Source organism: Cebidichthys violaceus, unplaced genomic scaffold (genome assembly GCF_023349555.1).
Source record: "Cebidichthys violaceus isolate CVI_PGR_0920_01 unplaced genomic scaffold, fCebVio1.0.p SCAF_12, whole genome shotgun sequence".
In the NCBI taxonomy this organism is placed as follows: domain Eukaryota; kingdom Metazoa; phylum Chordata; class Actinopteri; order Perciformes; family Stichaeidae; genus Cebidichthys; species Cebidichthys violaceus.
The window spans coordinates 13,684,045-13,704,458 of NW_027176285.1; the positions used below are offsets into that span (position 1 = coordinate 13,684,045).

Consider the following 20,414-nt stretch of genomic DNA (forward strand, 5'->3'; position numbering starts at 1 on the left):
ATATATATATATATATATACTGGTTGCTTCACAGATTCTCCACAGGAGGGCGCTGTCGGCTGAGGTTACCGGTCGACTCATAATGTGATCTGGATGTTGCTGCTCAGCTACTGATGTTGTAGTTTTAACACTCTCTTTGTGTGCAGAATCCTAGTAATGACATGCTCAAAATAAAATGGCTGCTAACCTTGAACCCTTTTCACTACAGTCCTGATCCCGGTGTCTTCTGAAAGGAGACTGTTTGCCATCAAAAACTAATTTTGAACTAACTCGAATAATAAACGTAACAACATCTAGATTCATTGCTTTATTGTGCAGATGCATTTCATGAATCGTGTACAATATTTGTGACAGCAAACACAGAAGAAGTGATGAACACCTGCTTACTGTAGAAAGGATTACTAAGTCCTGTGCTCTCTGGCAGGTAAAACCAAGGCAAAAGGATTCTGATCAAAGCATAACACCATGAGAGGAACCCACACAAGCTTTCAACCCTCGTAGCCCACAAGTGAGTTCCAGCAGCTTGTTGATCTCAGGGATGATAAGAGTAGAGGTGGGGAAATTACATATGAGAAAAACATGAACTTGTTTAACGGAAATCAATTTCCTGTGGCAAAGGATCTTTAAGGTGTTCTTCTCTTATTTCAATCACTGCTTTTGATGTAAAACATGAAACCCTGAACTACATCTCCAGCAAAACTGTTCTCAAAATCTTCTTGTTCTTCTTCTTCACGTCTGATTGTTTGACCTTTTTTTAAACTTCGCCACACCTCGAGCTAAAGGCATGGGCATCAAAACACAACAGCAATCCAGGGTTCAAGCTAGAAACGGTGTCAAAGTGGAGTGTTAAGATCAACATCACGATGAACAGTGTTAATTATGTTCTTTGGGCCTGAAGTCAGTGAGGTGAGAACTGAACTTCCTGTGAGTTTACAGTTCAGCCCTGAAGGAGGAACATGCAGCTACAAAGTACATGAATACTTAAAACTGAGGACACATAAATGCACCCGAACACATTCGCTGTTGCTGTTACTGTATTTCGTGTCGTTTCACTGAGACCTCTCTAACTCAGCGCGGATGAAATTTGATCTTCCCCTTACTGCAACTCTCCAAGCGAGGGGCGGCATTTCCTGGTTTTACGTTTAAAATAAAACCACCCACACAGTAAAATAGTAGAAAGTAGATTTCCTCGAAACACAATGATGAAAGACATTTCTTAAACTTAAGAACATCACCTGAAACTGGTGTAAAACAGGGAACTTGCGATCACGCCTAATCTGACTGACTGGGTTTTTAATAGTTACTTAAAATATATTAATTTATGAGGGTCATTAGAGTCTCACCACGAAGTCCATTCAGTGGCTGTTCCGGAGCTTTCGATCATATCAGATGTTATCTGAAACAGTTGGGAAATACATAAAATGCTCATTTATATCTAAAATATTCTAAATACGTTTATTTTTTCATTCAAAAGTTAAATTAACTTGCTTAAAGGTGTTAAATTAACATTGAGAGTAAATCTATTGCCTCCACACGGCTCTCAACATGGCGGCTAGGAGCTAACGGTGCTGACGGCGGTAACAGTGCTGACATGAGGGTGGGTGCTGCACTTCCAGGACAACGGATTGTTATTACACAGAAATCTGCATTCTTTCTGGTTTGTCTGTTTTTGTTAAACAACAGAATTGTATGACTTGAACAAATTTAGGGAAATTGTTATTTTAAAGAAATCTTTTTAAGGCAATTGAGCCAAATTCAGACACAAATGATCACTAAAGACCTTTTTGTTATATGCACTAAAACGTGTCTTTAACTTGTATTCTCTCTTAAGATTCAGAGAAACATTAAGTACAAAATGTATATTGTTATTATTAGTTGTTGGGCCTTTTTGATTTGTTCTCGTTTTTTTTCCTCTTTTAACATAAAATAATTAAAGACAGAGGCTACTAATTGTCCATGTAATGCAGTATTGTCTAACTAACTAACTTGTGAAAAGTCAGTGCTCTCTTTAAAACAAAGACATTTTAATTGTTCTACGGCTCCCTCAAACCATTGACTTATAGGAACTGATAGGAGCAAGTCTGTTCTCTGAAACATTCAAAATGAAATGTTCACGGAGCAATTTGTGATTTTCAAATGAAAACGACATTTAGTTCTTTGACAGCAAAATGAGCAGGAAGAAGTTCTGAAAAAAGTCATTTGTATTCATGCTTTGAGTCACAGTGAACTTAAGAGAGCTTGTTTTCAGTAACTGCTCAGAGAAAAGAGAAATCCATTCAGAGATCGAATGCACAGTCACTCAGAGTGCTGTTGTGGTACAACCCCGCATGCTGCTGCGCGGCTCTATTTGTGGAAAGAAGAAGTACAAAGAGACTCTTGGGGACCTGTCGTCAGTTTATCGAGTCCTTTGAACTGTGTCAAACTGCGTCCCCGCCCCTTACAGTGTATAACTACCCAAAATATTTCCTTCTGTTTCACTCTGAGAGCGGCTCCTGTGTGCATCAGGGCTCTGAGTGGCAGCCGCATGTGGGTGTGAGTCTGTCAGTGCCAGGCGAACAATGATTGGCGGTGGATTTCATTTGGATTTTCTAGACTCAAAATGTTCTTCCTATGCAAGTCATTCACGTTTTCTCATCTTTGGTAAGTTGTCTTTAATTTTCCCTTTTGCATTCTATATGTTTAGCTAATGTCGGATGATTATATCGAGTTATTTATAGAGAAGAAAGTGAATTATTGGCATCTTTTTTTTGTAGGTGTTTGACCTATTTAGTTTTCTTTGTAAAAAATAAAATATGAATTACTAAATTCAGTTTCGAGGTCTATGAACCTGCTCGATTACATCATTATTATACATGATATACTAGTCAAACAACTCGAGTATTTCGTATTTAAGGCAGATTTTCCCTAAAGCTTCCTTCCTCTGTTCAATTCTAGGTCTGATTCTTGTTTACTACACTACACCCTCCTCTCATGTTCAAGCTTCAACTTCAGGTATTTCACTTTTTATCGCGGCATTTCAACAAACTGCTGCTCAAATATCACTGATTTCATCATATGATCTCCAATAAATGGTTTCCCTGATTTTTCTCCCAAAAAAACAAAGATAATTACACAAAACACCATCAAATAGATTTCCTAAAAAGTGGTATGATAGTTAGAGTAGTGTTTCTCCGCTAAGAGACAAAGAGTTCTTGTAACGAATGACACAGTGAGAAAGTAACACCTGATCTAGTTTCACAATATATTCAAATGTTGCGTTCCAGTGAGATGCAGTTCACAGAACATTTCTTCCAAATATCAGCACTGTGAGATTCACCCAGGTAAAAAAAAAACCAAAGAAACATTTGAGTCATCACCTGTAAAATGACATCTTTTAAAAACTCTGAACTGTTTTTGCACTCTGCCTCTTTCAGATGGAGTTCATGATTTAGATTGTTTTGGGAAACATAAACCACGTGGTGTGAAAGTGTGTGTGTGGAAACCTGGGAAACGCACATCAGAAAATAATTACACACTCATCACACAACAACAGCGCACGTAAGATTCCTCCTTTCCAGCCTAAATTAAAATGTAAAAAAAAAAACACACACACTTGTAATGATTTTTGACAATTAACATCTCATCTTTTCAAACCATCTCTCTTTCTAGAAGCAGCATATATTGCAGAGTTTACCGCAACATCACTGAATTCTCTGAGAAAATCACATTGTTTGACAAAGACGTGGTCGTGGAGGTTTTGGAAAACAGCGAGTCAACAAATTGCACAAAAGCAGTTTTTAAAGGTTCACCAAAGAGCTTGTGTAAGTCCATAAAATTGTGTTTTTATGAGTGAGTTTCTCTTGTCTTGATGTCACATCTCTGACTGAATATAATTGTTTTTTTAATTATATTTCAGTGCGATGTGGTCCTCCATATAAGGTGTCCTTCAGCCGCCACTCTGGGAGACTGGTTGTGAATGTGAGCTGGCCAGAGGAGGACATAAAGGCCATTGCGTATTACTTTGTGAGCTATAAAGCACTGGGCAGCCTGTCATGGAGCAAGGTAAGTGCCAAATCAAAAACAAATCATGTTGTTAAGTGGTGCAACGGGTCATAAAACTCACGGTTCGGATCGGATCACGGATCGGAATCACAGATCGGATCAGCACTAAAGAAAAAAGGAAGCAAATAGAGATCCCTGATCACGTTTTTCCCGCCGATACTAATTGCCGATCGTTGATGATCCATAGATATAGATCCCTCTGTTGTTCTGTTTGGTTACAGCAGCTGGTCTACACAGCATGATAAAGTTATAATTTACCTTCGCCCAATTTTCACTTTTACTGAACAGAGCTTGAACGCATCATAATGGAACCGAATGGAACCTTCTTTCGTTGACCGTTAGCGTTGCTGCTAACGTTGCTGCTAACGTTGCTAGCTCTCCTCCTGTCAATTTAAACACGCAGTGGTTGTTCACAGTGTACCATTATTTTAGTACCGAACAAAAAGCATAATACACCTCTAACGTTGTTGATGACACACATCTCTAAGAGCAGCCCTGTCGCCTACAAATACAAATACATTAAGCGTATTTTCTGCGGGATTACCGTCTCCGTTTGAAACGGTTTGAAACACGTGGTAAACGTGGAAACAACACATAAAAAACGCTAGAAAACCACTTGGATAGGTTTAGTAAAAAAACATCATAGTTTGGCTTTACAGGTACAATGTTTATCACGTTCGTCGTCTTAGTTTAGGGTGTTAGCGTGCTAACATTAGCACTAAACAAAGTTGTCAAACTTTACAAAGCTCTCTTTCAAAGCTACAGAAGACATCTGAATAGCGCTCCTTATTACGGGTGAACTGACCTTTAAGAGTCAAACCACTGGAGTTCCCCTTTAATTTAATCTTAGATGGGCCTGTTACTGTTTCTGTAAACAGGATGTATTTCTTTGTTTTATGTACCAATTTCTTGATAAAGAGATATCTCTTTATCAAAAGAGGATCTTGTTCTTACTGAGATTCGCTGATTGAATAAAGGTTATGGTTTTCTATCTATTCCAAGAAAAGAAAAAAATCTACAATTTATGTTTTGGATAATTCCACCTGGCATTAATTCATTTCTTCGCTGTTCACAGACCGTGCAATCCCAAAATGCAACGACATGTACAGTGGACAATCTGAACTCCTCACTGGTCTACACTGTACAGATACAGTGCGTCACCAATGAGAAATGCCCTCAGTGTGCAGTGAGTGACGCCTACACTGTCCCATCAGGTCAGATTGTTTTAGATTTGTTTTACAACATACAAATATAAGAAGTTTCTTTATATATTGTGTTAGATATGCAGCAAAAACAAAGTGTTTTTACTCCACTGTATGGTTACAAGAACAGGAGAAACAAGTTGAACTATTGCGTCTTGCGTCACAATAAATAAACGTCTTCTTTCAGAACTGACCACACAGCCGGTCATCGTCAACCTCAAAGAAACCGACATTATTGGAAGAAAAGGCTGCCGGCTGCTTTCTTTAACCTGGAAGGTAGTTTTTCACCTCAGATTTTACTTCCACAAGAAATACAACGGGGAATATATCTTACCTTTATGACACTAAAATGACCCTGCTTGTTAGTTTTCTGCCACGGAGCTGCATGATGGCTACCATGTGACCGTTGGGAAAGCGTCAGGAGAGGCTCCACGTGAGCGGATAAACACCACTCAGCCCGAGATCACACTGATTCTCTCCTATTCAGCTTATCATCTCAACATCAGTGCTGTGAACAACGCTAGCACCTCCCCGGCCGTAAGCCGGGCGATACCACAGAGAGAAGACATGCCCCGTGAGTACTCACTTGTATACTTTGATACTGTTTTACGATATAATAAGATCATAATTTATCATGAACTTGTCCTCACAGGTATGGGGGCTGGGATGCTGAACGTGACAGTCCACAGCAATACATCTTTTACCATCTATTGGAAAGACAACCTCATCAAAAACTATGTCTGCTATTCTGCAGAGTGGACGAAGAAGGGACATAAAGCAACGCACATGTCCTTTTATCGGAACAAAAACAACTATAAGACCTTATCTTCTTTAGCAGGTGTGTAGATATTCATGTGTTTTAGTCCCCAAGAAGATCTGTTTACATGCTTCTAATGCTGCTTTGAGTATTTAAACAAATGCTTTAACTACAAGGGTAAACAAATGAAAAACACTGTCAGTGAACATTTTTTAAGATACGTTCTGTGTTGATACGTGTTCCTCATAACGTTATTCAGCTGGTGATACGAGGAGTATGCAAACATAATTTATGGAAAATCTTGGTACCTGATGAGATATATTTAGTTTCCTGATATAATGCATTTCAAATACCCAGAGCCGTTGGAGCCTTATAAGAGATACAGCATCGCTCTGCACACACGGCCAGACAAGGACACCTGCAACATGAAGCGTGTGAACAACAGCGAGAGCACCTATGGGAGAACACAGTTCTATTTCATTGAAGGATGTAAGTCACATATACCTTTCCACTGTTATTTAATGTGATTAGGAATAAAGAAGTATTCGACAACAGCAGATTGACATTACAAAATGTCAATCTGCTGGGTGGCGCTACAAGAAAAGCAAAGGGATCCACAAAATCTTTAGGGTTCATCCTCTTGCGAACAGGAATGTCTCGACAAAATATTTGTAACAATCTATTTTGTAGATGTCGGAGAAATTTTGACCTACTTTTGGTTCTGGAGGAACAGTCAGGAGATCACTAAAGTTGTTAGGATTCAACCTCTGGGGACCATGAATATCTGTACAAAATTGAATGTCAAGCCATCCAACAGTTGTGGAGACATTACAAATGTCAATCTGCTGGTGGCGTTACAGGAAAAGCCAAGGGATCACCAAAATCTTTAGGATTCATCCTCTTGGGAACAATCTATATTTTATATTTCACTGGGAAAATTTTGACCTGCTGATGGCTCTGGAGGAACAGTCAGGAGATTACCAAAGTCAATAGGATTCATCCTCCGGGGACCATGAATATCTGTACAAAATGAAATAGCAATCCATTAAACAGTTGTTGAGATTATTCACTCCGGATCAAAGTGGTCGACTGACCTAGCATGGCTAATAACGAGGATAAATATCATATCTATTATATACTGATTCCCTTATCCAGAAGAAAACGGTCTGACTTCTTGATATTGTGCTCTCAAAGCTCCTGTCAGCGCTCCCGCAAACATCAGCAGCTACAATGTGACGCTGAATTCAGTGGTGCTGCAGTGGTCGCCCATCCCGGAGGAAGACATCAGAGGTTTCCTACTGGGTTACGTGATCTACTACAATGAGTACCACCACGGAAAGTCAAGTACAGAGAGAAGTAAGCATCATCCACCTGACGCTAAGTTACACACAGCCTCTATGTGCATCGCTCTCAATGGATGTCCTGTCTGCTATGTTTGTTCACCACTGCCTCAGTGTCTAAAGGTTTGTGAACAACTTTGGCAGACTGAAATTCAAATGCTGACAAGTTGTACAAACTTTATCAGTAAAAAAAAAAAAAAAAAAAAAAAAAGCTACAGCCACAGCATTAGGCTTTAGTGATCTAATGCAGACACCTTTATACCTAAACATCCTTTCTGGTTGGGACAGAGTTTGTTTGAACGATCCAGAAACATTGTGTAATCCCTGTATAACCCTCTCCAAGCTGCATCAGCGTTGGCATGTACAGCTGTCTGGCCTGATCCTATTGTTATAGTTGTGTAAACTCTGCCGTTGGCCAGCAAATGTAATGGGTTTGACACAAGTGGTGTTACAGGAGCGATAATCAGTGCGCTGCTTATAGTCAAACAACATTCGGTAATGCAACTTCCTGCTTTTTTGCTGATGTGAAAGCACTTTTCTTTAAAATTACAATATTAAAACCTTGCAGAATAATTTTCCTGGACCAGCCTGCCATTCCCGAGAGCCACGCTGCCAGTGTGGCTAACGTCCGTTTTGCCAACCGTTAATTATCATATAGTGTCTGTAAATTCAGTCCAACTTTAGAGCAGATGCGTCAACGGTGAAATGCTGTAAACTGTCACTCTTTGATTGCAGATTTTACAGTGGATCCGACGCTGAACAGCTACGAATTGGGGCATCTCAAAAGTGGCACGGCCCACGAAGTCCAGATCTCAGGTTTCACCCGGGCAGGAGCCGGAGCACGAAGCACAGCAAGCCTGTTTAAAACTAGTGATCAAGGTTATATATATCCATCAACTTATGCATGCAATTACATTTCTGATGCTTGAATTTGCAAAGAACACATCCTGACTTATTGTTATTTGTTTTTTGTAGAAATTTCTAACCTCAATGGCATCATCACAATCTTTACAGTTGTGGCCACTGTGCTGATATTTGGACCTCCTATAATAAAGAGGTACAGCCACCGTCTTACATGTTAAACAAGCTGTCACACATTTTAATGGATAGAAATCTAACTGCTACACATCTACTCTACTTAGAGCAAAAGTGATTCTGTGGCCAAGCATACCGAACCCTGGGAAGAGCGATGCAATGCAGAGAATAGAAAAGCCATGTGAACTGGTAGGTGTCTATCTGGGATTTCAATAAATGCACGACCAGTTTTAACATCGTGGAAGCCAAACGAAGCCTCGAGTTAAATGAACTTAATAAGGAACTGTTTTTCTACTTCACTCAGGATCTACTAGAGTCCATCAACACTCTGAGGGTGGAAGAATGGGACACAAACAGCCTTCGGCTAGTTGAGAAAGAAGATGCGACCCCCGCTAGCGCATCACCGTCAATGTTATCGCTTCTCCACGCGTCAGAGGACGAGGGAGACTCGGCAGAAATGACTCGTGACAGGATCCAACGAGACACCGAGGATGCAGCTGGGGACGTCCCACCTGACGGCGCTGAAGGAACATTCCCGGACATCCGACGGACGGACACCCAGAGTTCCCCTTTCGCCTTTTCGAGCGAATACACAACATTGGATATGTTTCAGCGGGGGATGCCGGCCAACACGTCGGTTACTCAAGCCACGGAAAACAAACCAGAGGACACAGACTCGACTGTGGTAAAATCAGGGTTGGACTACATAAGACAATTCAGCACCAGTCCTGTTCCCACAAACTGTTGGGAACAGGACTGCAGACCATGAAGAGCCAAGAACCCGGGATCATAAGAACCGTCATACAGACATGTTTTCAGTATTCATAAAGACAGACGTTAAGTTCCTTAGACAGCTAGTCTCTCTTCCCGCCTCTCTACTGTCCATGCACATCAACACCTCTGCTCATTTCTCTCGCGCTTTACCTGATGTACAGTATCTTACTTTTATATCTGAACACCTCATGATGGAAACATGACTGAAAACGCTTTATGAGCGTATCAACGTATAATCTTTGCAATGCAGTTGTCCCAATGAATGTCTAATATCAGGGCAATAGGCCTTTTTCACAGCACATCTGAACTTATCACAGTAGTGAAAACACTCATGTCTAGTGACATTATGCTGCATTCAAGTGGTGTTGGAATAATCGGAAAAATGTGTTCCCGAATAGGAAAATTCACCCGAATGCCCCTCAAGTCGGAAAAACAACAACTCTGAAAGTCTGCTAAATTGTTCGGTTCTCGGGTTGACGTCATTGCACACGTATTGAATATATACACTTTAGTAATAAAAGTCGGGTAATGCAATATTTTAGTGGTTTTAGGGAATGCACTGGTGCAGCAACAAGTTTGGGACGAAATCAGCAATGAACTACAACACGTCTTCTTTGTAGCGTCCACATTGTTTCCACATTACGGCTTAAATCTCACGAACACACAACTGAAGATCTAAGAACGGGTCCGTTCTCTTCGAGTGTTTGAGCGAGCCAGCAACAGCCGGAGGATCATCGAAGGAGGGTCCATCCTCTGAGGACCATGAATATCTGTACAGAATGTCATGCCGACAGATCGACATAGGCAGGACAACGGCAAAACAGGAAAAAAAAAAAGCGGCATGTCAAGTGTCTTTAAACAACTGGGACTCGCGGCTCCCTGGAGTCCAGAGGGAACCAGCTCTTGGTTAAGTCGCAGCATTAGAACAGGAAAGCGACCGTACTTGGAGGAGACACAACACAAGGGCACTAACACAACGTGGCTGAATGAAAAGTCTCTTTATTGAGTGTTGTTTAGGAGACAGATGAGATGTATAGTTGGTTTCAAACCGAGGAACACAAACAAACATCCAAGTTCTTCAAAAACTGCGTTACCGAATCTTTACATCAAATCCCAAACACAGAAGGAAACCATCGATCCTTTCTACCGAATGAACCGCACATAGTGGATACGTGGATATAACAAACTGAATTGGTTGTGTTGGAAATGTTTTTTGTTTTTTTTACTAAACTTCATCACTTCAAACTGAAGCTTTGTGAACACAAAAAAAGCAGAAAAAGAAGAAGAAAAAAGCCATCGGGGGGGGAATTTAAGTCTTTTAAAATATATCCAGCTTTCCAAGAAACGTAAAACAAATAAAAACTGATCTCAATGTGTTTGTGGATACATTTTTGACACGATCACAATACTGAAAACCGAAACTGCAACAACCAGAAGTGACAGAGAAACAAATGTTCAAATAAAAAAAAAAAGACAAATCCACAGAAGTCCCGTGAACGTTCGATCTACTCTATTAATTACTAAAGACAGCCGACGATACTTAAATATAACATCTCATTAGTTTTAGCTATTCAACATTCTAAACAATAGATTCAGCTTGCATTTGTCAATAAGTCTCCGTGTTTTAGTAGAATATTCTGTACAATCTTAGTCTAGGCACTTTTGACCCTTCTGTGCTTGCAGTTAGTAGACCTGTGACACATCAGACAATCTGGGCTTCGTTCGCGTCTCACTTTTGAGCCGACAGACATTTTGTACACGGTCAGCATTCTTTTCTTTTTTTTTGTTTTGCATCTATAAAAACAGTAAATATCTTATCTCACAGCATTACAACAATAACAGGAAAAGGAAGATGATACATCGTCGTGACTAATTGGGGGAAAAAAAAAAAAAACGCAAGTAAATGTACACCCATAAAACAGAACGTAAAACGACGTATTCGTGTTCACCGAATGAGCTACTGAGCGCATCTTTTTTTTTTTTTTTAGAACAATATATTAGCAACAGGTTAACAGAAACGGTACAATACCGTTCTGCACTCTCATAATTACAGCACTTCAAGTCTTGAAATCAACAGCGTACATTTCCTGCAGGACGTTCCAGAGTTAATGGTGCAGAACAAAGCACTCGTCACGTCGTTCAGGTCTCCCTTTAACAGCTCACAGAGGGCAGATGAGCATTTTAGCTTTCCCGATTTAAAACGTATCCGAACACCGAGGGGCCCTCGCGTCCACACTCCCAGAAGAAACGCATTAAATACGTAATGCACCGCTTGTTTCCCTCAGAATATGGGAAGTGGCTGTCACAGCCACACCGAGGCCAGAGCAGCAGAATTAAAAATGTTTCACCTCACGAGGCGTCGATAACGAGAGATGAAATACTTCCTGAATGATTGGTGAGATCCTTGTTTTGATTGGCACTTCCTCTTTTTGGTGTGCTGGTGAGTCTAGACACAGAACCGAACATGATAACGGCCTGGATTATACCATAATCTATACTCTACAATGTTTGCTATAAAACGCAACTGATGCAAACTCGGAAAACAGTTGCTTTGTGATAAATGAAAAGTTATGTGTTGACTGCAGTACTTTTACTCCATTAATAAGGTTTGACTGCAGTACTTTTACTCCATTAATAAGGGTTGACAGCAGTACTTTTACTCCATTAATAAGGTTTGACTGCAGTACTTTTACTACATTAATAAGGGTTGACTGCAGTACTTTTACTACATTAATAAGGTTTGACTGCAGTACTTTTACTACATTAATAAGGTTTGACTGCAGTACTTTTACTCCATTAATAAGGGTTGACAGCAGTACTTTTACTCCATTAATAAGGGTTGACTGCAGTACTTTTACTCCATTAATAAGGTTTGACTGCAGTACTTTTAGTACATTAATAAGGTTTGACTGCAGTACTTTTACTACATTAATAAGGTTTGACTGCAGTACTTTTACTACATTAATAAGGGTTGACTGCAGTACTTTTACTCCATTAATAAGGTTTGACTGCAGTACTTTTACTACATTAATAAGGGTTGACTGCAGTACTTTTACTCCATTAATAAGGTTTGACTGCAGTACTTTTAGTACATTAATAAGGGTTGACTGCAGTACTTTTACTCCATTAATAAGGTTTGACTGCAGTACTTTTACTACATTAATAAGGTTTGACTGCAGTACTTTTACTACATTAATAAGGATTCACTGCAGTACTTTTACTCCATTAATAAGGGTTGAGTGCAGTACTTTTACTCCATTAATAAGGGTTGAGTGCAGTACTTTTACTACATTAATAAGGATTCACTGCAGTACTTTTACTACATTAATAAGGTTTGACTGCAGTACTTTTACTACATTAATAAGGGTTGACTGCAGTACTTTTACTACATTAATAAGGATTGACTGCAGTACTTTTACTACATTAATAAGGTTTGACTGCAGTACTTTTACTACATTAATAAGGGTTGACTGCAGTACTTTTACTACATTAATAAGGTTTGACTGCAGTACTTTTACTACATTAATAAGGGTTGACTGCAGTACTTTTACTACATTAATAAGGATTGACTGCAGTACTTTTACTACATTAATAAGGTTTGACTGCAGTACTTTTACTACATTAATAAGGGTTGACTGCAGTACTTTTACTACATTAATAAGGTTTGACTGCAGTACTTTTACTACATTAATAAGGATTGACTGCAGTACTTTTACTACATTAATAAGGATGACTGCAGTACTTTTACTACATTAATAAAGATTGACTGCAGTACTTTTACTACATTAATAAGGGTTGACTGCAGTACTTTTACTACATTAATAAGGTTTGACTGCAGTACTTTTACTACGTTAATAAGGGTTGACTGCAGTACTTTTACTATGTTAATAAGGTTTGACTGCAGTACTTTTACTACATTAATAAGGGTTGACTGCAGTACTTTTACTACATTAATAAGGGTTGACTGCAGTACTTTTACTACATTAATAAGGGTTGACTGCAGTACTAGACTTTGCCTTCCGGTGCCTGTATCTGCGCTCATACGCAGCAGATTAAATTTGATAAAATAAACTTTTCTGCATAAAAATGGCTCAACCTCCTTCTCTTTTTTTTTTTTTATGTATTACCGACTCATTTGGGAACCTCTCTTTTCCACCGGTTCTCACGCCATAAAAAGGAAAACATTTTAAAATCCCTCTACCTTAACATACATTTTTATTACTGTTAACGCAGATAGTTGCTGCAAAAATCTTTTTTGCAATATCAAGACAAAAACATTTTTTTAAGAAAAGGCATATATATACTTCTAATCTAAGAGGCATAAAAGGCTTTTCGGACTACTGAAGTGTGTGGTCAAGATGTCACATTGCATCTGCTCGGGTGTGTGACTACAGTCTTTGTGTCTGTACAGAAGGACTAACAGCTGTTGAGTGGGACAACCGTATGATATCATGCAATCCAATGCGTTTGTTTGGGAAGCTTCTAATGACTCAACTATTTAGTGTCGTACTGTCGTATCGTGAGCACCTTCAGCCTCCCTTCTAAACAGGAGGAGCTGCACCGAGTGCTCACCTGCCCTTTGAGAGAGATACTGAACATCAGCTGAGCTCCAACAATGTGGAGCTAAAAAAAAAAAAGAAAAGAAAAACCAGGCCATGAGATGACGATGATGAGGAAAAGCACGCTGACAATGAGTGGTTATCGCCCGGTGTTTGCACGCACACGCCGTACTGCGCCGAGATGGGCCGCGGTGAGTTCGTACGGTGCTGTAATAATCACTTGGAGCTGCCCAGATGTGCGTACTCGGCGCCGTGAGTCTTGTAGCCGCCGTTCTGCAGGTTGCACGGCGATGACATCATGTCCTCGCTGAGTGCGTCTTCTCTTTCACTTTCATAGTCTTCCTTTTCTTCCCGGTCGTAGTCCCTTCCCACCTGAAAGACGAACGACTAACAGTCAGACCAGACCTGGTGGGCCAAACGTTCAGCTCGGGCACTAATGATGCAGCCAATGTTACACGTTTTCACTGACTCGAAGTAAAAACATGACGTAGATAAGATATAATACAAAAACATAAATTCTAAATGGAACCCCTTTTATCTTTCAGCTTTGAGCGGTGTCGTGTGTCAGCTGTGTTCATAGGAGCAGAAACACTCTGCTACGAGTTTTGAGCGCTACATAGATTTTGGGTGGAGTATCGCTTACGATAACTGAACTACATGAGACTGTACAGCTGCAGTGCACTATGCAGGTTACCGACAAAGATGGAGCGCGATAAGTCTAAAACGTGTCGGCTCTTTATCTCTCACCCATCAGCCCTTGTGTGATCTTTATCGCAAACTTTCAAAAGTAGGTCAGCGTTTGCGTGGTTTGATTCTCGAGTTTGAGAGTAAAAACATTTACCAAAAAAAAAAAAAAAAAAACCCCTCTGTTAAGGACAGAAAAACAGAGATCTGCAGAGATGCAGGGGGACAGACGCTTCATTTTTAACACCTGAGAAGTCTTTCAGTGCCACTTTAAATCATCACATGTATTCTGCCGCTCGACCGGGAGAAATCGGTACCGGAGAGACCCCAAAACAGGGAGGCATTATTCCAGAGAGGTGTTCCCAAAAGTGAAAGCTTCTTTACCTTCTTTGGCTTGGCCTTGCTCTTTATCCTGTCCTCGTCCTTGCGGCTCCTCTTCCTGGATGCGGATCGGTCCTTCCTGTCCCTGCTGCGCTCCCTCCTCTTGTCTTTCCTACCTCTGAGAGGAGCCGACGACAAAAAAAAAAAAAAAAAAAAGACACCGATCACAATCTTGCAGAAAACAAAACCACTTGACATGTTTTAGTCTACCTAATGAACATAGAAATGACACGGACCGAACATTGAGGACATCTCAACAGTGTTAGGAGGAGGGGAGTGGTGGATTTACCTTTTCGGGGAGGGTGATCTGACTTTCCTGCGAGGGCTCCTGGACTGGTCCTTACTCCTCCTCCTGTGGCCCCTGATGACAACACATTAACTGGATTAAGTACATTTTTTTTTAAGACAATATAATCTATTTACAGAAAAAGCTGCAGTGTGCAAGTACATGCATTAAGGACATAAAAACATAAAAAGGTAAAAATCCAGAGAAGCATACTTTATTGTATCAAAAGGTTTTTAAGATAACACAGGAGCCAAATCCAGGACGTTCCTCAAGTTATTAAGAACATGGTGCCCTCTACTGCCCAGTGCAGGGATAACAGGGTGGCATTACAGTAGATCCCGACATACCTGGAGCGACTCCGACTCTGTCTCTTCTCTCGGGAGCGGGAGCGCCGCTTGTGGGTGCTTCGGGAATTGTGGGTGTCGGTCCTCGGCCACACTTTCGGCACCGGTCTGCTCCAATAGGAAGAGAGGAAAAAAATAATAATAATAATAATAATAATCACTGACTGGACACAATCAATCATTCCATCACAGCGTCACGCGAGTAAAATCTCAATGCTGCGAGTGTCAGGTGATCACCTGTGTTTCGAACGGGACCTCTTCCTGTGCGTTCTTGAGCGGGAGCGGGACGGAGAGCGGGACCGGCGCGACTTCCTCGACCGGCTGGTGGAGCGCTTCTCTAGGTCAGCTAGAGGCAGAGCGGCGGCGTCAGCATCAGAACAACTTCGTGAATCCGTTACTAAAACCGTGACACGTGCAGCCAGCCAATCAAAATGCCGTACCTGGATCTATGGCAGCGGCGATGGTGCACTGGGCTTCCCTCACCCTCTTCATCACGCTTTCTAGCTCCTTAGCGGCGGCCTGTGGCGTCATCTCCGGGGGTTTCACTATGGCGTTATTGGAATGATTAACCCTGAAAGAACAAAAAGCTAAATCAGCCGACGCAAACCACCGAAAGATATTCAGAGTAAATAAATGACACATCTCTTGATTTATATTTCCGGTCGTTGCTGCACATCTCTGTAAGACGATCTCTTCACACTTCACACATACTTCAGGGGTCTGTCTCCGAACATGACTCCGTTGAATGTGAGGGCTCTGCCGACGGAGTCCTGCTCCACGAACTCGACGAAGGCGAAGCGCGTCGGCTGAGTCTCGTCTCCGGCCATTCGCACAAACTTCACCTCTCCCACCTGCTTGAAGAACTCCAGCAGCTGGTCTGCAGTGGTGGTCTGCGAAAAAGAAAACTAGATTGAATGAAAGTTTGCAGCTACAGAATGTGAAGCTTTGATGTTTTTGGGTGCTCCTAAAATCGCTAACAACTGGTTCCAGCTGTAATTTATCCAAATTCCCTTCAGCTGGGATCGATCTGGTTGAGAGTTGACTTGTTAAAAGGGTTTATTTCATTGATCTGACATTGATTTCATTCTACTAACAAATATTGTCCGATACGTCTCCCTCCTCACTCGGTTCAGTGTCAACACAGGTTTGGCATCGCGTTACCTGTGAGTTCAAGTTGCCAACGTAGACCGTCCTCCTGATCTCATCCACTTTTGAGGGATCCACGTTCCCCATGAGGGGGGGCTGGGCGCTTGATGATGCTGCTGCTGCTGCTGCAGCAGCTGCTGCTGCTGCTGCAGCTGCTGCTGCTGCTGCTGCTGCGGGGTCCAGGGCAGCCGACAGCCGATTCACTACGGGAAGGTTCAGCTGCGGGAGTGAGACACACACACACACACACACACATGCAAGGTTTTACCACTTTAGCCCTGGTGTTCAGTTTCTGACTCATCCCAGATGTCTAGCTGGTTAAACACCTGGACCTGTCATGGAGTCTGCTGGGGAGCTACAGCCAAGGAGAGCTCAAGACACGGGTTGAGGGGGAAACCTGAGGAAAGGGTCGCCTGCAACAACAGGAACTTTAACGCATGTGTCGCATTTGCAACAAGGACCAAAGTTGTTATTGGAAACAGGCAATGGGTGCAACCCAAGTCTCTTCATTGCATCGCGTCGACACAGTTATCATCACTGCCAGACTAGATGTGTTTTCTCTTTATAGCCTGTTACCCGTTTAACCTGATCTTCACTCTGGTATGAAAACTTCAGTGACGATGTGTCAGCCGTTTAAAGACTTCCGTGAAGGCTGCTCTCGTGTATCCTCGCTCATGGCTCCTCAAGAGATCCCTCCTCTCTCCTCTCTCCTCAGAGCAAGAGCGGCGAAAGAGCTTCGAGACATCCGTCAAGACGGCGGAGCAGAACAACTTCCGGTTCAAGGAAGTTGTGCAGCGTGAACTCGGCTTTACATGATAAACAAACAGACAAGAAACCAAGATGGCGACTCACGTTCTGAAGCGGCGCTGGAGCGGGAATAGGTAGCAGTCCGCCTCCAGGAATCAGACTGGGGACTGGGGCGGCAGGTGCCAAAAGTGACAAGGCCTTGGCCTCCTCTGGGATTTTCCCTGCAGGACAGAAGCAGATATTAGTGAAGGCAATAGAGGGACGCTTCACTCTGTCTCCTCTATGTGTGCACAATAAGCCCACTGTATTCTAGAGAGAAAGAGAGCATACACTTCCCCATACAACCTACAAAGTGTTCTAGTGTCTACTGCTGGAGACCGAGCATCCTTACTTTGCTTTTGTTAAAATTATTCTCCTCAGTCAATCTGAATTAGTATTTTTCAATAACAATCTTAACTTTTCTTTTTCTCTCAGAAACAAAAAGAACACTGGTCTCTTTTCATAGATCAAAAAGAAAAGAAAAGAAAAACACAATGCAGAGAATGAGTCAACACTTTGATGCATGGGTCACCTGTACTGGAAACATATTGGTCATGAACCATACGATATCAAGCATGGGCGCTTTTCCGTGTGGGGGGGGAGGGGGGGGGCGATCGTTTCGCAGTGTTGGAAAGGTGTGCAACACAAGACAACCCCAGTGGCTGCATCACTAATAGCACACAGGACATCAGATACAGAAAAGAACAACAATTTTAAGAACTGTGGGAAACGTTAGCCAAGACTTAGCCATAAAAAAAACAAAAAAAAAAACAACCTCTGGACTAAAGTCAGCTGCTTCTATAGCTGGAGAAGAGAGCTACGTTAAGACCAGTAAGAAACAAAGTCTGTTCATTACAGCTGGAGGCACTGAGCATAAAATGATGATATTAAACATCCATACCAGAGCTCTGTGATGTAGTAATGTGAGGGGAGGGGAAAAAAAACAACCTTTTTACTACAGATTTACGGCACAGATGAAAAGCTCAAATAGAATAAAAAAAAAAAAAAAGGTTCTACTGGGTCTCACTTTCATAATGTCTAAACCCTCGCTACGTCAACAGGAGTAGGTGACAAGAGAGTAAAGAGTTAGTGATCCTCCTAGCATCCCATGTGTGATACACATCCCACCGGTATGCCGTAGCAACCTGGACAGAACTCAATCACACACAAGCCGCAGCTGTAGCAGAAAGAGAGAGGGGGGTGGGGGGTTGGACAATAATCAAAAACAACAAACCAAAAATAACAAATATAAAAACACAAAAGCTAGAGATTAAGCAATACTGTAGTTTCTAGATAGAGACAGTAGAGAGTGGACAACATGGGAAAGTATGAAAGGAAAAAAATAAATAAATAAAAAAAGAGACAAGGTGTCCATCTTGGAAGGTTCAGCGGGCTATTCTCCTGGTCACATTCCCCCGTGAAGGCTGCGTTGGCCCGATCGGGGATAGTGGCTTGGAAAACAATGCCTGACTCAGGCTAGTGTAGTGTAACAGCTGGGCCAGTCTAGTCATCTGATATGCACACATAATCACACAGAAAAAACATACAAAACCAAATTAATAAACTCAGTAGCCATCCAGCACTAAGTCACGTGGACAAAAAAAGCATCAAGTTAGAGGTGATATCATTTGTTCTTTTGACTGTACACAAGGGGAACAACAGTGGCACCAAAAAGAGAGGGAGGGGAGGGGGGGGGGGGGGGGATTTAAAGAAAGGGAGCACCAAAAATAACAAAAAGAAAGAAAGAGAGAGAAAGAGGATAAAGTTAGCTGTGATGGCATGAACTTATTTTGGTCATTTTCCATGAAACAAGTAACATTAATGGCAGCTTCTTATGGAAAATACACAATGCTACTTGTTCCAGAGAATCCAGTGTTTACAGTGAGGTAAATATTGTCAACACATTCAACATAGCTCAATAGTGTTATCTGTAGAAAAGCACCTTGTGACAGCAGACAGACAGTTTTTATTGAGGGGATACAACCAGCCACCTGTCTCAAGTATTTGTGACAAAAAAAAAAAAAAAGTGGCTAAAAATAAGAAACTACCCAAATGGCACAATTTGCCAATAAAATAAAATAAATAATCCAGAATTCAACCAAAACACCAAACGGTTGGATTCAAAAGGGGGGGGGGAGGGTCCACTGAGACAACTCAAGACATTTAATTCTCATTCTTTTTAAACGAAACACACTCACCTTCCGCACATGGCACTACTATCAAGGCTCTGTCAACAAACACAGTATTGGTGAGATGTTGCGCCACACCAACACTGGAGGGGTCTCGGTACTTTATATAGCACACTTTGGAGGAGAAAGACAGAGGGCCATTGCTGTTAAAGAAAAGACAAACAGAGAAGAAGAAGAAAAGATTAGTTGTGTATCGCTTTGGTCTTGATTTTATGTTTACGTAGGCCGCAGGTCCGCGGCGTTGCGTAGCTAGCCGTGGCCGGGGGCGGGGTGCTCTTACTCGGGCGGGTAGAGCCGCAGCTCCTCGATGTCTCCCAGGAAGCCGAACAGAGTGCGCATCTGCTCGCTGCTCACGGCCGCGGACAGGTTGGTGACCTGGACGACCGCGGTCCCTGGTATCCCGCTCATTGTACAATTAGGTATTCCTCAGTTTCCCCCCCTCCACCACTCGCTTCTATGCATAGTACATCCAAGCGGGCGGAACGAGAGGTTTCTATGGCTTCCTCTCACTTTCTAAAAAGGGGTTGACAATAAACTCGGAGGTGCATTACCGCCCCCTAGCGTGTTGGGCGTAACATTACTACCTCGATGTACCACTGCCAGTATCCTTTCTTTATAAAGGTTTTTTTTTCCAGTCTTGTCGTTAAAAAAATAAATAAGTAACCACTTCCTCCCTTGGGCACGATCTCCATATGTGTTTTCAGATGTTTTCCTATGATTACATGTGTTACTGTAAGGTTGCCGTGTCCACTTCTCAACCAGCTTATTATCACTCGCTCTGTCAGTTTTGTTCCCCTACTTCTTTACCATTCTGCAAAAAATAACCCCCCAAAAGAGCAGTGACGTTTGGCCTGAAGGTGACACCAGAGAGGTAGCATGTTTTTATTTTT

The 20,414-nt window shown here is 41.7% G+C and overlaps 2 protein-coding genes across 5 annotated transcripts; one reads left to right on the forward strand and one right to left on the reverse strand.

Moving 5' to 3' along the window:
* Positions 1-2,558: 2,558 nt before the first annotated feature.
* LOC137869265 (interleukin-31 receptor subunit alpha) lies at positions 2,559-9,438 on the forward strand. Its single transcript, XM_068706551.1, has 16 exons — positions 2,559-2,640; positions 2,935-2,991; positions 3,264-3,320; positions 3,414-3,537; positions 3,649-3,800; positions 3,896-4,041; positions 5,117-5,255; positions 5,431-5,519; positions 5,610-5,817; positions 5,896-6,081; positions 6,358-6,489; positions 7,195-7,356; positions 8,076-8,219; positions 8,316-8,397; positions 8,483-8,564; positions 8,680-9,438. Exons 1-16 carry the CDS (start codon positions 2,559-2,561, stop codon positions 9,142-9,144), a joined length of 2,307 nt encoding a protein of 768 aa, XP_068562652.1. The 3' UTR covers positions 9,145-9,438.
* Positions 9,439-10,132: 694 nt separating this feature from the next.
* srek1 (splicing regulatory glutamine/lysine-rich protein 1) lies at positions 10,133-20,028 on the reverse strand. Of its 4 annotated transcripts, XM_068706555.1 has the most exons (12): positions 19,534-19,625; positions 18,363-18,846; positions 17,868-18,005; positions 17,402-17,517; positions 16,565-16,768; positions 16,115-16,293; positions 15,844-15,974; positions 15,641-15,749; positions 15,407-15,514; positions 15,063-15,134; positions 14,777-14,891; positions 10,133-14,080 (listed from the first exon to the last, which is right to left on the reverse strand). In XM_068706555.1, the coding sequence occupies exons 3-12, from the start codon at positions 17,896-17,898 to the stop codon at positions 13,925-13,927; spliced, it is 1,221 nt and encodes a 406-aa protein (XP_068562656.1). In that variant the 5' UTR covers positions 17,899-18,005; positions 18,363-18,846; positions 19,534-19,625; the 3' UTR covers positions 10,133-13,924. The 4 variants fall into 4 exon arrangements, with proteins under 4 accessions (XP_068562656.1, XP_068562654.1, XP_068562653.1 ...); XM_068706553.1 differs by lacking the exons at positions 17,868-18,005; positions 18,363-18,846 and adding an exon at positions 19,805-20,028 and having other exon boundaries at positions 15,407-15,511; positions 19,534-19,667; XM_068706552.1 differs by lacking the exons at positions 17,868-18,005; positions 18,363-18,846 and adding an exon at positions 19,805-20,028 and having other exon boundaries at positions 19,534-19,667.
* Positions 20,029-20,414: the final 386 nt, after the last annotated feature.